General features: G+C 39.5%; 1 protein-coding gene across 3 annotated transcripts in view; it reads right to left on the minus strand.

The window, feature by feature from the left end:
* The window catches only part of Trip11 (thyroid hormone receptor interactor 11), a 78984-nt gene that overhangs the window by 21970 nt on the left and 39663 nt on the right, over positions 1 to 17351 (minus strand). For all 3 annotated transcript variants that reach the window (XM_059278993.1, XM_059278994.1, XM_059278992.1), the window contains exons 14-15: positions 13889 to 14052; positions 11697 to 11800 (exon numbers count right to left, since the gene is read on the minus strand). In XM_059278993.1, coding sequence (XP_059134976.1) covers positions 11697 to 11800; positions 13889 to 14052 — 268 coding nt within the window. The remainder of the gene's footprint in view (positions 1 to 11696; positions 11801 to 13888; positions 14053 to 17351) is intronic.

A 17351-nucleotide genomic window follows, 5' to 3' on the forward strand; every position in this document is an offset into this window, starting at 1 on the left:
CTGTGAGCACTGGCAAGTTTGTGCAACCTACCGACCTCATATTCTTTCACAATGCATCACTGCCCTTTTAGAGAAACTAAGTATAGGTGTTACTAAAAGATAACATAACAAAACATTTTAAAGTAACAATAACAAGATAAAAATTTTAAAAATATATAAAAAAGTCAAGAAATACAGCAATAAATGTTTTTGTTCTTTTAAATTTTTGTAAGCTAACGTATCTAAAGGGATGCTTCATTATAACTATTATTGCACATCTTTGTTCTGTTTATACAACAGTTGGATCTGCTCCTACATGAAAACCTCATTGTGTACACTGCTTACGTATTTCTCCTCATTGTCTTGCCATCAGCTTGTGTGAGTACTTTGGACGGCAGATAGGAACCCTTTGTTCTCTGGGCAATGAAAATGAAGTCACTCATTGGTCTACTAATTAATCCCTTTTTAGTGAATAACAAAGAGGTTCTCCTTTACTCTTGTAGTTTCTTGTGTTTAATCTGGATTAAGATCCTCTTTACTTCTAGATTGTACACACAGTCTAGAATTTATTATAAGATAGTTTGTTCTCTGTATTTAAATTTTAATATAGCATTTCTCATTAAATATACTTTTTTTTTTGACAATTCCTAGCCTACTAAATGTCAGAAGAGCCACCCAGTCACTATACCATCAAAAGCATTCTCATATCCAGATGTGGTGGCATAGGCCTGTACTACTAGTGAGGCCTGTACTTCCGGCATTCTAGAGGCAGGAAGGTTCTGCCAATCTGAGCACACCAAGACCCTATCTCAAAACAAACAAAAATTACTCTCAGAAGCCAAGACTCCTACCAGGTAAGGATTCCTGTTTTGATATAACTGGAATTTATTTCTCTATATAATATAAGATGGAGCCCAACTTAATTTTTTCTGTATGGGTAGTTTGCCAATGGCATTTTGTGTGCGTGTGCGTGTGCGTGTGTGTGTGTGTGTGTTTACTTTGAGAAAGGGTCTTACTATGTAGCCCTGCTTGGCCTGGAACTCCCTATGTAGACCAAGCTGGCCTTGAACTGGCCCCTGTCTTTTGAGTGCTGCGATTAAAGTCCTGCCCAGCTAACATCATTTTTAGAAAATCTTCTTTCTCACTAAATTAAAAATAATTCAGGGCGGTGGTGGCACACACTTTTAATCCCAGCACTCGGGAGGCAGAGCCAGGCGGATCTCTGTGAGTTTGAGGCCAGCCTGGTCTACAGAGTGAGATCCAGGACAGGCACCAAAACTACACAGAGAAACCCTGTCTCGAGGAAAAAAAAAAAAAAAAAGATTAAAAAAAATAATAATTCAAATTGGGCTCTTTCTGTCTCTGGCCACCATAGGGAGAGGAGCTGCTGCCATGTCTACGCATCTGCAATGGGTAGTCCTGCAGAATTGCTCCAGATTCCTGATCATGAGAAATAAGCAGATGAACAGCACCAAGTTCAGTAATCTGAAGTCCTACAACTCTTTCTGCTACAACAGGCTGGTTCACCCCAAGACAAAGGGGTTATGTAGTCATGTCAGGAAAAACCAGCCACTTTCTATGTGAGGACTACCATTAAGAATGCATGGAGCCAGGCGGTGGTGGCGCACGCCTTTAATCCCAGCACTCGGGAGGCAGAGCCAGGCGGATCTCTGTGAGTTCGAGGCCAGCCTGGACTACCAAGTGAGTTCCAGGAAAAGCGCAAAGCTACACAGAGAAACCCTGTCTCAAAAAACGGAAGAAAAAAAAAAAAAAGAAAAAAAAAAGAAAAAAGAATGCATGGGCAGCCTCAGCTGCATCAGTCACATGATCTGCAAGAACAGTACTGCCCCGATGTGGGCATGGTGGCCATTCGCAGAGCCAGTGGCATCCTGTGAAGCCAGAAGCCTGTGGTGGTGAAGAGGAAGCCAACCCACACTACCAAGAGCTCCTGATCTCTATAACCGAGAAGCAATAAAGAGTCCACTGACTTTTTCAACTGCTACCAAAAAAGAAAAACAAACAAACAAACAAAAAAAAACAGAAAAAACATTCAAATCCATTTCATTTTAAATTCTCAAATACATTCTGGGCTCCACTTCTGGATTATTCTTTTATCCCGCTGATCTAGACCATATTGTATTGGCTCTATTTTGATTTAGTCCTTCCTCGCTGCTTTTCTTGGTTCTAATTTTCTTGGTTATCCTTCAGAATTTACTCATGTAAATTCCAGGCCACGTTTTGGTCTGAATCTTGTCTGGTGTGTTACTAGGATAGATTACAGTCCTTAGTTATTCATCAGTTACTATGAGGGGCATTCTGCAAGCATGCTTCAAGTCCTTAAGGAAAGCTCATCCTCCAGAGTAACCTGGAATGCCCTGGTTGGGCCAATCGGAAATTCTTAAAGGCAGAGATTGGGCTTCCCCCAAAATGACAAATCCCTTTGATGGACAGCAGCTTCTTCCTGTGCTCACAAAACTCCCTCCAGCTGTGACTGCCCTAACTGCCTGAGGACAAAAGCTCTGTCCTGTGCCTGTGAGTTCCAGCCAGGCCTTTGATGTGGTCTTCCCATCTTGACTGCCAGCCCTCCAAAACTCCAGACTTGCTTAGGCCAGCTCCAACAACCATGTAGCAATTCCCTGTAATCAAGTACATGTGTGTTCACATATTATACACATAAATATATGGACACACACACTCCTTATTAATTCTAGTTTGTAGGAGTTGAACTCTGATAGGAGGTCTGAAGTAAAGAATTTAAATAGAAATGTATTATTCCAAATCTATAAATCTAAATTTGATATAAAGAAAATTTAAATAATTTTTAAAAATCTAAACATTAAAACAAACAAAAAAACTAAAACACATCATAATGTTTGTATGTATGAAGTAGGGTTTGTGGTTATGTGGCTTTGTTGTGCTGGAAATGGAACCCAGGGTGTCACAGGCGCTACACAAGCACCCCCCCACCCCTGCACCCCAACTCCAGCCCTCTTACAAAGTCAATAAGGAAGAACAAGCTTCTTTGCACATTAGCATTTATATTTTGTTACTTTGCCATTTGTTTGGATTTTATTTCACTTATTCACCTTTTATGTTTATTAATTCCTTCTGGCTTATTTCGCTCTTTTAAAATTGATAAATTATATTTTAAATTAAGAAGAAAACTAGTTTTGTAGAAAAAGATCTGGATTTATACTTTAAGAGTCTCATAGACAAGATAATCTGATACCACTGGACACAATTAAAAATGTTGAACAAAAATATATTTTTTAGTCAGTTGTGATGGTGCACACCTTTAATCCCAGCACTCGGGAGGCAGACGCAGGATGATCTCTGTGAGTTTGAAGCCAGCCTGGTCTACGGAGCAAGCTCTAGGACATCCAGGACTACATAGAGAGACCCTATCTCAAAAAAACAAAACAAAACACATCTTTAATAACTTTGATAAAGTAAATGGGACACTGGAAAGCAGGGCCTATTGGAAGGTGTTTGGGACACTAGAGCACTGTCCGCCAGGAAGAATGAATGCCACTTCTGCAGGAGGGGTCTGTAATAGAAAGGACGAGTGCAGGCCCCTCCTTGCCGTGTCTCTCTAGTCCTACAATGGAATGATGCAACAAGAAGGCCCCTCTCAGGTACAAGTCCCTCAGTATTTGAGTTCCTGGCCCCTAGAACCATTAGCTAACAAAATTATTTTCACTATAAATTACCCTGGCTATAGCCAAAACAATACAAAACATATAATATCTTCCCACCCAGTGTGGTAAAACTTCAAAGTCTGGTAGTGTATCATGTGACAAGGATGTAGAACAAGAATCATGAATATATTAAGAGTCAGAGTAACTTAACATAACCATGTTTAGAAAACTATCGTCCTAACCATAAAGCTTAGGTTGTCATATATAGCCTATAATTTAGTAATTCCAATCAAAGCAAACCTGATAGAAATCTGTATGTCTGTATACCATGAGATATAAACAAGGAAGTACATAATAAGCACATTCTTGTACAGACGAATATAAAATGTCCTTCACACCCCAGTTGCAGGTCAGCAGGCAAGACATCTGCAGGCCTGCCTGCCACCACCCCCTATCAGACCCTGTATCTAAAAGCCCCACTCCATCCCCCAAACCCACCCATTCCCCAAGACCTCGGCAGCTCCCTGAGACACAGACTCCACCAGCCCCAACAGGATCAAGAGGTGAGTGACTGCTCTCCCAGCCGGTCAGCCCAGTCTCTAGACCCTAGGCCCCAAGGCACAACCTGTGCCCCCTCACTCCCACCCATTGCAGCCCCAGTTGCAGGCCAGCAGGCAAGACTTCCCCACCACCACCACTGGACCCTGAAATCTACAAGTCCCACTCCGTCCCCCAAACAAACCCAATCCTCCAAGACCCCAGCAGCTCCCTGAGACACAGACACTCCTCGCACTGATTGGAGGAAGAGATGGGTAGATGCCAATGCAAGCATACATTCAACAACATAAAGAGCAATATGGCACCAGCAGAACCTAGCAGTTCTACAAGAGCCAGACCTGAACACCCAAGCATAGAAGAAGCAGAAGAAAACGACCTTAAAAATGACTTTATGAAGATGATAGAGGCCTTTAAGAGGAAATGAAAAATTCCCTTAAAGAAATCGAGGAAAAGACAAACAAAAAAGGGGAAGACATTAATAAATTCCTTGAAGAAAGCCAAGAAAACCAAGAAAAAGCAATCAAACAGGTGAAGGAAACAGTTCAAGACTTGAAAATTGAAATAGAGGCAGTAAAGAAGACACACTGAGGGAATGCTGGAAATGGAAAATCTGAGTAGATGAATAGGAACTACAGATGCAAGCATAACCAAGAGAATGCAAGAGATGGAAGAGAGAATCTCTGGTGTTGAAGATATAATAGAGGAAACAGATTTGTCAGTCGAAGAAAACATTAAAGCCAAGAAAGTCATAACACAAAATGTCCAGGAAATCTGGGACACTATGAAAAGACCAAATTTAAGAATAATAGGGATAGAAGAATGAGAAGAATACCAGTTCAAAGGCACAGAAAATATATTCAACAAAATCATAGAAGAAAACTTTCCCAACCTAAAGAAGGAAATGCCCATGAAGATACAAGAAGCTTATAGAACACCAAAAAAATTGGATTCCCCCAAAATAAGTCCCTTCACCACATAATAATCAAACCATTAAACATATGGAATAAAGAAAGAACATTAAGAGCTGCAAAGGAAAAAGGCCAAGTAACATATAAAGGCAGACCCATCAAATAACATCCAACTTTTCAACAGAGACTCTGAAAGTCAGAAGGTCCTAGACAGATGTTATGCAGATACTAAGAGACGACAGATGCCAGTCCAGACTATTATACCTAGCAAAACTCTCAATCACCATAGATGGAGTAAACAAGACATTCCACAACAAAACTGGATTTAAACAATACCTATCCACAAATCCAGCCCTAAAGAAAGCACTAGAAGAAAAATCCAACCTAAGGAAGTCAGATGCACACACAAAAACACAGGCAATAGATAATCCCACACCAACAAATCCCAAAGAAGGGAAACACACACATACTACCACCAAAACATAACAGGAATTAACAATCACTGATCATTAATATCCCTCAATGTCAATGGGCTCAACTCACCTATAAAAGACACAGGCTAACAGAATGGATACGAAAACAGGATCCATTCTTCTGCTGTATACGAGCAACACATCTCAACTTCAAAGACAAACACTACCTCAGAGTAAAAGGTTGGGAAAAGACATTACAATCAAATGGACTTAAGAAGCAAGCTGGTGTAGCTATCCTAATACCTAACAAACTAGATTTCAAACTAAATTAATCAAAAGAGATTGAGAAGGACATTATATATTCATATCAGGAAAAACACATCAAGATGAAGTCTCAATTCTGAACATGTATGCCCCAAATACAAGGGCAAATACATATGTAGAAAAAAACATTACTAAAGCTTAAATCACACATAAAACCCCATAAACTAACAGTGGGAGATTTCAACACCCTACATTTGCCAATGGACAGGTCTGCCAGATAGAAACTTAACAGAGAAATAAGAGAACTAACAGATGTTATGATGCAAATGGACTTAATAGACATCTACAGAACAGTCTACCCAAACACAAAAGTATATACCTTCTTCTCAGCACCCCATGGAATCTTCTCTAAAATTGAACACATACTCGGTCACAAACCAAATCTCAACAGATTAAAAAAAAAAATGGAATAACCTCCTGTATTCTATTAGACCACCATGGTTTAAAGTTAGAATTCAACAACAACACAAACTACAGAAAGCCTACAAACTCATGGAAACTGAATAACACTTAACTGAATCACCAATGGGTCAAGGAAGAAATAAAGAAATTAAAGACTTCCTAGAATTCAATGAAAATTAATGTACTTCATACCCAAACTAATGGAACACTATGAAAGCAGTACTAAGAGGAAAGTTCATAGTTCTAAACAGCTACATAAAGAAGTTGGAGAAATCTCACACTAGCAACTAAAAGGCATACCTGAAAGCTCTAGAACAACAATAACAAAAAAAAAAAAAAATCAAACTCACCCAAGGGTAGTAGATGCCAGGAAATAATCAAATTGAGTGCTGAAATCAATAAAGTAGAAACAAAGAGAACAATACAAAGAATCAATGAAACAAAGAGTTGGTTCTTTGAGAAAATCAACAGGATAGTCAAATCTTTATCCAAACCAACCAAAAGGCAGAGCGAGAATATCCACATTAACAAAATCAGAAACAAAAAGGAAGACATAACAACAGACAATGAAGAAATCCAGAGAATCATCAGGTCATACTTCCAATACCTATACTCCACAAAATTGGAAAATCTAAAAGAAATGGACAATTTTCTGGATAGGTACTACATACTCAAATTAAGTCAAGACCAGATAGACAATTTAAATAGACCTATACCCCCTATGGAAACAGAAGCAGTCATTAAAAGTCTCTCAATCAAAAAAAAGCCCAGGGCCAGATGGTTTCAGCACAGAATTCTACCAGATTTTCAAAGAAGAGCTAATTCCAATACTCTTCAAATTGTTCCACACAATAGAAACCAAAGGAACATTACCAAACTCGTTTTATAAGGCTACAGTTACCTTGATATCCAAACCACACAAAGATGCAGCAAAGAAAGAAAATTACAGAACAATCTCCCTCATGAACACTGATGCAAAAACACTCAATAAAATATTGGCAAACCGAATCAAAGAACACATCCAAAAAAAAAAAAAAAATCAACCACTATGATCAAATAGGCTTCATCCCAGAGATGCAGGTATGGTAAAACATATGAAAAAATCTGTCAATGTTATCCATCATATAAACAAACTGAAAGGAAAAAAACCACATGATCTTCTCATTAGATTCTGAAAAAGCCTTTGACAAAATCCAACACCTCTTCATGATAAAGATCTTGGAGAGATCAGGAATACAAGAAACACGCCTAAACATAATAAAGGCAATTTACAGCAAGTCCACAGCCAACATCAAATTAAATGGAGAGAAACTCAAAGTTATTCCACTGAAATCAGGAACAAAACAAGGCTTTCTACTCTCCCCATATCTATTCAATATAGTATTCAAAGTTCTAGCTACAGTAATAAGACAACAAAAGAAAAGGAGATCAAGAGGATACAAATTGGAAAGGAAAAGTAAAAATTTCACTATTTGCAGATGATATGATAGTATACATATGTGACCCCGAAAATTCTACCAGGGAACTCCTACAATTGATAAACACCTTCAGTAATGTGGTGGGATACAAGATTAACTTAAAAAAAAAAATCAGTAGCCCTCCTATATACAAATGATAAACTGGTCGAAAAAGAAACCAGAGAAACATTACCCTTCATAATAGCCACAAATAATATAAAATACCTTGGGGTAACTCTAACCAAGCAAGTGAAAGACCTGTATGACAAGAACTTTAAGTCTCTGAAGAAAGAAATTGAAGAAGATATCAGAAAATGGAAAGATCTCCCATGCTCATGAATAGGTAGAACCAACATAATAAAAACGGCAATCTTACCAAAAGCAATCTACAGATTCAACTCAATCCCCATCAAAATCTCAACACAATTCTCCACAGACCTTGAAAGAACAATACTCAACTTCATATGGAAAACAAAAAACCCAGGATTGCTGTGGATATCGTTCTGTATAAATAAAACACTGAATTGCCAGTGACCAGGCAAGAAGTAGGAGGGACAAGGAGAGGAGAATTCTGGGAAGTGGAAGGCTGAGTCAGGGAGACACTGCCAGCCGCCGCCATGACAAGCAGCATGTGAAGATGCCGGTAAGCCACGAGCCATGTCGCAAGGTATAGATTTATGGAAATGGATTAATTTAAGCTATAAGAACAGTTAGCAAGAAGCCTGCCACGGCCATACAGTTTGTAACCAATATAAGTCTCTGTGTTTACTTGGTTGAGTCTGAGCTGCTGTGGGACTGGCAGGTTAGAGAGATTTGTCCTGACTGTGGGCCAGGCAAGACCAGGAAAACTCTAGCTACACAGGATAGCCAAAGCAATCCTTTACAATAAAGGAACTTCTGGACATCACGATCCCTGACTTCAAGCTCTACTATAGAGCTATAATAATAAAAACAGCTTGGTATTGGCATAAAAACAGACATGTTAATCAATGGAATCAATCGAAGACCCTCACATTAATCCACACACCTACAAACACCTGATTTTTGACAAAGAAGCCAAAGTTATACAACGGTAAAAAGAAAGCATCTTCAACAATGGTGGTGGCATAACTGGTTGGGGGCCCATAGAAAAGTGCAAATAGATCCATATCTGTCGCCATGCACAAAACTCAAGTAAAAGTGGATCAAAGACCTCGACATAAATTCAACCACACTGAACCTGACAGAAGAGAAAGTAGGAAGTAGCCTAGAATGCATTGGCACAGGAGACTTCCTAAATATAACACCAGTCGCACAGACACTGAGAGCAACAATTAATAAATGGGACCTCCTGAAACTCAGAAGCTTCTGTAAGGCAAAGGGCAGGGTAAGAAAGACAAAATGACAGCCTACAGAATGGGAAAAGATTTTCAACAACCCCACATCTGACAGAGGGCTGATCTCTCAAATCTATAAAGAACTCAAGAAACTAGACATCAAAATACCAAATAATCCAATTAAAAAATGGGCTACATAGCTAGACAGAAAATTCTCAACAGAAGAATCTCAAATGGCCGAAACACATTTAAAGAATTGCTCAACATCCTTAGTCATCAGGGAAATGCAAATCAAAATGACTCTGAGATATCATCTTATACCTGTCAGAATGGCTAAGATCAAAAACACTGATGACAGCTCATGTTGGAGAGGATGTAGAGCAAAGAGAACACCCTTCCACTGTTGGTGGGAGTACAAACTTGTACAGCCATTTTGGAAATCAGTATGGCAACTTCTCAGAAAATTGGGAATCAATCTACCTCAAGACCCAATGATACCACTCTTGGGCATACCCAAGGCATACTCAATCATACCACAAGGACACTTGCTCAACTATGTTCATAGTAGCATTATTCGTAATAGCCAAAACCTGGAAACAACCTAGATGCCCCTCAACCAAAGAATGGATATATATACACAATGGAGTACTACTCAGCAGTAAAAAAACGACATCATGAAATTTGTAGGCAAATGGATGAAACTAAAAAAATATCATCCTGAATGAGGTAACCCAGACTCAGAAGGACAAACATGGTATGTACTCACTCATAAATGGATACTAGATGTAAAGCTAAGGATAACCAGACTGCAACCCACAGCTCCAAAGAAGCTAGGAAACAAGGAAGACCCTAAGAGGGATGCATGAATCGCCTAGGGAAGGGGAAACAGGTGAGCTCCATGAGTAAACTGGGGATGACGGTGGACAACAAAGAGTAGGGGATGGGGGATGAGAACATGAGGGAACAGGATGGTCATGCTGGGGGAGAGACAGAGAGGGAGAGCGATGAAAGAGATATCTTGAAAGAGGGAGACATTATGGGGTTAGGGAGAAACCTGGTGCTAGGGAAATTCCCAGGAATCCACAAGGACAACCCCAGCTTAGATTACTAACAATAGTGGAGCCCTCTATTCAGCCCTCTAGCCTGAACTGGCCTACCCTGGTAATCAGATTGGTGAATACCCTAACTGTCATCATAAGCCTTTATCCAGTAACTGATGGAAGAGATGGAGAGATACATAGCCAAGCACCAGGCCGAGCTCCAGAAGTCCAGTCAAAGAGAGAGAAAAGGGATTATATTGGGGCGGGGGGGGGGGGGAATAGATCATGATGGGGAAATCTACAGAGACAACTGAACCAAGCTTATAGGAACTCACAAACTTTAGACCAACTGCCGTGGAACCTGCATGGGACTGGACTAGGCCCTCTGAGACAGTTGTGTAACTTGGTATGTTTGAGGGGTCCCTGGCAGTGGGATCAGGATACACCCCTGGTGCATAAGTTGGCTTTCTGGAGCCCATTACCTATGGTTGGACACCTTGCTCAGCCTTGATGCAGGAGGAGGGGCTTGGTCCTGCATCAGCTGAATGTACCAGGCTTTGCTGACTCCCCATGGGAACCCTTAACCTTTTGGAGGAGGGAGTGGGAAGGACGAAGGGCAGGAAGGAGGGGGAAGGCTGGGGAAGAGCAGGAGGAGGGATGAGAGGGGGATCTGTGGTTGGTGTGTAAAATGAATAAAAAAAATTCTTAAAAAAAAAGTCCTTTCCAATAAACGGGAAAACAAGGTGAACAACCGTTTCCATAGGAAACAAGTGGAAGGAGGATTGTGGTAGAACACAGGAGAACTGTAAAGGCAGCATTCCAGTTGTGGTGGGTAAGAGAATGTGGGCATTTGCTAAATTGCTATCCTTCTATTGTGTACATATTTTATATATATTATAAACAATAAACATTTTACAGCCACTTAGTATTAAACATAAAATTTTAAATTTTCTTAGAATATCAACAGTCCTAAACAAGCACTGTCACTAACTCCAAGTAAGGGCAATTGATTCGTTTCAGCAACTCTTATCAGAATCCACCTATGACTGAGGAAAAACCCAAAGCAAGTCACTTTGATGTCATATCTTTGCAGCGGGGTTGACTTCACCGCTACCTTCCATGACTTTTATATATAAAATGGAAAATCTGCAAGAGGCTTTAAAAGAAAAGACTGAGCATGGGGACTCCTACCTGCAATCCGGCATCTGCAAGGCTGAGAGCTCAAGTGCAGCCTGGGACTCAAAAAACAAAAACAAAACAAAGCAAACTCCCTCAGATTACTAAAATCAGTAAGAAGAGAGGGGACCCTTCCGGTTCTAAAAGATTACACAAGATAATATATGTAATTTTAATACATATCAAATACAACATACAAAACGTTTTGTTCAAAAGAGAAAAATTCAACTTAATCCTGCAGATTAATTTGTTCTCATTTTGCATAGTCCCTAAGATACTGAGGTGTGCTAAAGCATTTCAAGTTCCTTTATCTCACATTCACTGTGACTGCTCTCAATTTTGTCACCTGGGAGATTCTGAACCTGACGATTCATTGCTATACCCAGTAGGAGGCTGGAAACCATCACTCAAACAGTAAACAGCAGATGAATGGTTTCTGAGACTATTTCCAAGACACAGATCTGAAAAGAAAGCATTTTGCCTACCTGCAGCGATAACACTTTTCCTTCCAGAGTCTCTGCTTTTTTCTTCCATTCAGCTAAGAGCTGGTTTTGCTTTTCTAATTCCGCAGAATACATAGCTTTTTCCTCTAAGGACAAAGGAAAGTTATAGTAATATTTTGCAATAAAGCTGGAATTTGGCATCACTTGGACTTTTAATAATTAAAAACAAAACATTTAAATACCTCAAAGGGAAGTACAATTGTTGCAGTGAACATATCAAGTGTACTAACACCAGGGGCCCGTGTGCCTTGCAGGCTCTTCTCGTCTGTGTAATAAGCCCATTCTGTTCCCTCTTTAGCAACACTCTCTACAGCCTCCTTGCCACACTCCTTCATTCTCAGAGTCAGTCTAGCAATTACATTAAAAACTAGACTTCGCTTTTTGGTCCCACTCTGTAGCCCCGGCTGATGTGTAACTCAGAGATCAGCCTGCCTTTGCCTCCTGAGTGCTAGGATGGAAGGTGTAAACCACCACACCTGGGAATCGTATATTAAAGACCTCAACTAAATGCACAGCCCTAAAGGGTCACACCAGTACAAATTTTAAAGATTTTCTTAGGCACAAAGATATCCTCTAACCCCCAATAAACTAGCGGTTAACTCAATTAATAATTACCATATGTACTGAGTCAACAAATTTTTTGATGGGCCAGTGATATAAAGTGGGTAATCCTAATTAAAGTAGGGCGAACGTGAAAAAGCAAAATTTGTTCTTAGTTGTCAGGCAGCGGTGGTGCACTCCTTTATTCCCAGCACTCAGGAGGCAGAGCCAGGTGGATCTCTGTGAGTTCGAGGCCAGCCTGGTCTACAGTTCAAGATCCAGGACAGGCACCAAGAAACCCTGTCTTGAAAAACAAACAAACAAAAATTGTTCTTAGCATAAATAAAAATGTTCTGGTCTCTCTTAATGTTTCTCTAAAATGTATTTTCCACTTAGAGTAGAAATGTAGCCATCTCAAAGCACAAATGAACAGCTAAGAACAAGCTAACATTTCAAAGGTCAGCAATTACAATGATTAACACTTAAAAGGGGCTTCAAACTCTAGAATCTCAAATCTAATCATTCTAAGTGTGTGTCATTCTCCTCTTGTATGAGCTTCTTTTACATTTTGTTTCTCTCTCTTCTCTTTTTTTTTAAGTTTTTGAGATTTTTGAGACAGGGTCTTCTCTATGTAACTCTGGCTGTCCGGAACTCATGTAGATCAGGCTTATCTCAAACTCACAGAGACCTGCCTGCCTTTGTCACCCTAGTTTGGTATTAAAGGTGTGTGCCACCATGCCCAGTCCCTTAATAAATATTCATTTATTTACTTTGTGTGTATGTCTGAGTGCACTCGGGCCACAGTGTGCATGTGGAGGTCAGAGGAGAATTTGCAAGAATGAGTTCTCTCCTTCCAGCATGTGGGTCCTGGGGAATCAAACTCAGGTCATCATGCTTAGCAGCAAGCACCTAGTCACTGAGTCTTCTCACCAGCCCTGTGAGAAGCCCTCCTTTATCACTTGATTCTCCTTCTTCATTTTCTTTACCTTTCTAACTCAACTTCTGGCTCAGCGGTTAAGTGTACTGGCTGCTTTTCCAGGGGACACAAGTTCAATTCCCAGCACCCACATAACAGCTCACAACTGTCTGTAACTCCAGTTCCACAGATCCAATACCCTCACACAGACAAATGTCCAGGCAAAATACCAACACACATAAAATACATAAATAAAACAGTAAAACAAACAAACAAACAAACAAAAAAACCAAAAAAAAAACCAGATGGCGGTGGTGCATGGATTTAATCCTAGCATTTAGGAGGCAGAGGCAGGCAGATCTCTCTGAGTTAGAGGCAAGCCTGGTCTACTGAGTGAGTTCCAGGACAGCTAGAGCTACACAGAGAAACATTGTCTCAAAAAACCAAAAACCAAAAGCAAAAAAAAAAAAAACCCACAAAAGAGTTATACTCCACATTCATCTTAATTAGTAATATACTAAAACTTTAAAAAAAAAATCACAATAATTTTAATCATAAAAGGAGTGTGAATTTACTTGTTGGTGGAGACTTACCTTTCCTCTTAACAAGTCAGTAACCATTTAGGGATTTCCTATACCTACCTTCATATTCAAATAAGGCAAAATTACCATAACTACAATTTTTCTTCACTAAAACATCAGCCAGGTAAATAACGCACCTTGTTGGAAGTGTTCGAGAACCATCTGCAGGTTGGCTAGTGACAGAGCATACTGCTTTACTTGTTCCTGAGAGACAGAAAGTTGCAGGGCAGTCTCATCCCTCTGCTTGGAGATCACATTCAATTGTTCTTGCAAAGATTCTACTTGCACACTGGCTTGATGACTTCAAATAAAAGAATAAAGGCAAACTGCTTCATCTGCTTAAGAAATTTAACAAAAAATGCTTTCCCTACATTTTAATACATTAAATTCCAGTTATATTGCAAGGTATTTAGTGACTATGCAGCAAGACACACACAAAAGGCTTCTCTGCATTTTCACTGGTAAAACCAAACATTCACCGAGTATTCACTATCAAGTGCATAGTGTGGAGTCATAAGTCCATTCACATTGCTGAACAAGCACTGTCACCATCCACCACCCATCATCTGTCAGTCCATCCATCTCCAGAGCTCTGTCTAGTTTTACAAACTGAGATTCCATACTTCTCTGATTTGACTTTCCCTACATGTGGAGTGTTAAATTCTAGTTAAGTCACAAACAAACAAAAAGCCCTCAAGAGTTCTTTATCTGTTTCTGTTATCTGTTTCATCCTGTGAAAGTGACTCTCAACAAATGATGGCCCTTTTAAAGATTAAGAATTAGGCTAAGGGGCTAGAGAACTGGCTCAGAGGTTAAGAGCACTGACTGTTCTTCCAGAGGTCCTGAGTTCAATTCCCAGCAACCACATGGTGGTTCACAACCGTCTATAATGAGATCTGATGCCCTCTTCCAGCCTGCAGGGATACATGCAAGCAGACACTGTATGCATAATAAATAAATCTTAAAAAAAAAATTAGGCTAAATAAGAAACTATGCCTGCCCCTCAAAAAAGGTTTACAAGTAGCATGCAACTTTCAAGTTTTCATACTTAAATTCCATAGCATAATTTATCATAAATTCAAATCTGCAGGGACTTTCAAGATCATTTTGTCAGCTTCAGCCCTAATAAGGAATGGACTCTGATGACTCCTTTCTGCATCTCACACATGAAATCATGGTGAACCCATAACTTTCCAATGGCCATCCCACTGACAAGGAGTTCTGATTGCTTATCTTCTATTAACTTTCTGTCTATGTTACAAACACATACAGAAGCCTTATCATTTCTCCAACTATGAACCCAGATATCCCTAAGAGACTTATACAGCAACTGTATTTGCTGCTTTTCCCATTACTGTGACCAAGTACATGACAAGAAGCAATTTAAGAGAGCTTATTGGCTCAGACAGCAGAGAAGTCACAGTGGCAAGCTTGTGTAAGCTGCTGGTCATACTGCATCCACAGTCAAAAAGCAGACAGCAAGGCATGATTGTGTTTAGCTTGCTTTCTCCTTTCTATCCCATCCAGGCCCTTGGATCATAGGAAGATGCTGTCCACGGTTGAGATGGGTTTTCCCAGGTCTTCTCCACTATAGATCCTGCCACAATGGCAATACTAACATCATAGCACCTATCCTGACTGACATCTTTTATTTATTTATTTATAAGTATATATATTTTTTGAGACATGGTCTCACCATGTAGCCCTTGGCTGGTCTGTAACTCACTAAGTAGACCAGGCTGGCCACAAACTCTTAAAGATCCACCTGCCTCCAAAGTGCTTAAAGGCATTAAAGGGACTAAAGGCATGCATTACCACACTTGGTCTGGCTTATATATTATCTCTGGAGCATATCTTTGATGAATGATGATTATTTTTAGAATACCACAGTGTCTTCATTAGTATTTCATATTCAGTTAAGTCCTTACTCAAGATTAACTAAAAGCCAATTAAAAGCAACTCACTTGGAAGACATTTTACCCAACAGCACCCTCTTGTGGAAACATAGGTAAACTAAGATCTAAACTGTCCCCAAATGTCCCTGGGCTTTTATTCATTGAACTTGACTGGTTAGAAAATAAATCAAAGGATGATTGTAAGGACAAATGAGTTTTTCAAATACTCAGAAAGCTAACAGACAACAGGTGTCACTTTGGTAAGGATCAAAATACCACAATGTGGCCTACAGATTGGATTTACTCACATGACAAATATTTACTGTCTATTAGTCTACATTTAATGTATGTTGTGGGAAGACAGATGAACAGCATCATTTTTAGCCACAGGGGAACTCACACTTTCTTTGATAGAGAGAGGTAAAGACGTGCAACAATTAGCTATATACTAAATGTAAACATAAGAGCCATCAAAGATTCAAAACTCCATACCGGTTCAGAAAAAGACATTACCTCAGGGTTTGGGTTTAGAAATGAGGAATGGGGCACTAGATAATAACCCTTTGTTAAGAAAACAGAATTTGAAAAATAGATGAGAGTCACAGAAAAACTCTTGACAGAGTCAAGTCCATCCTTTAGTGAACATGAAAAAAAAAAAAAAGTAACGGGGAAAGAAATAGGAAAACAGTATTGGGGAGCTGAGTGATACAGATTGGTCAGTTAAGGCCAGAGTTCTACTTTGAGGATGCTTAGCTTGGAAGTTATAGGAAAGGGTAAATAAAATGGATAGAGACTGAAAGTATTAGAGAAAATGAGGGCCTCTAAAGAAGGGTTTTAGCATGTACTGTTATAGCCTGAGGGTGTTTGGGCATATCTGCCAATGTAATAACACACATGTGCAAATGACCACTCATCATTTTAATTTCCACATGAAACAAGTTTTTCCATCTAAATCAGAAAGCACAATAACATGTCATGTAAGTAGGGAAAGGATTCACTTTCAGTGCTGTCTCTATTTACAACCTCTTTGAAGACAGAACTATCTACTATCTCCTCATATCACCCTCAGCACTGTACACAGTAAAGAGAGAAAAATGTAATATAGCATTTAAAAATATAAATAGACATAATTTTCCTAAAAGTTCATTAACAGTACAATCTCAAAAGTTTTAAAATGCCCCTTTGACCTAGAAGTTCCAATTCTCAATATATACACTTAGGAAATATTCTGACATCAACACAGAAGTACATTTTCAGTTTTCATGGCAATATTCTTAGTTATACTTAAAAGTCAAAACACTCTAGGGCTCAGTGATTATGAATGCTTCCAGCTCTCCCGGAGGACCCAAGTTTGATTCCTAGCGGCCCTATCAGATAGCTCAAATTAACTCAAGCTCCAGTGGGAACCAATGCCCTCTTGGGGCATCTGCAGGTACTTACATGCACATGGCACACATAAATTTAAAAAAAAAAAAAAAAAATCCCAAACCTCTAAGTGCCCAGTAAATATATTACTGGTGTACTACATAGTCATAAAATGTTGCTGTAGAAATAAGCTGGGCGGTGGTGGCTTTAATCCCAGCACTTGGGAGGCAGAGGCAGGCGGATCTTTGTGAGTTCAAGGCCAGCCTGGTCTACAAAGCAAGATCCAGGAAAGGCGCAAAGCTACACAGAGAAACCCTGTCTCGAAAAACCAAAAAAAAAA

Source organism: Peromyscus eremicus, chromosome 14 (assembly GCF_949786415.1).
Source record: "Peromyscus eremicus chromosome 14, PerEre_H2_v1, whole genome shotgun sequence".
Classification (NCBI taxonomy): Eukaryota; Metazoa; Chordata; class Mammalia; order Rodentia; family Cricetidae; genus Peromyscus; species Peromyscus eremicus.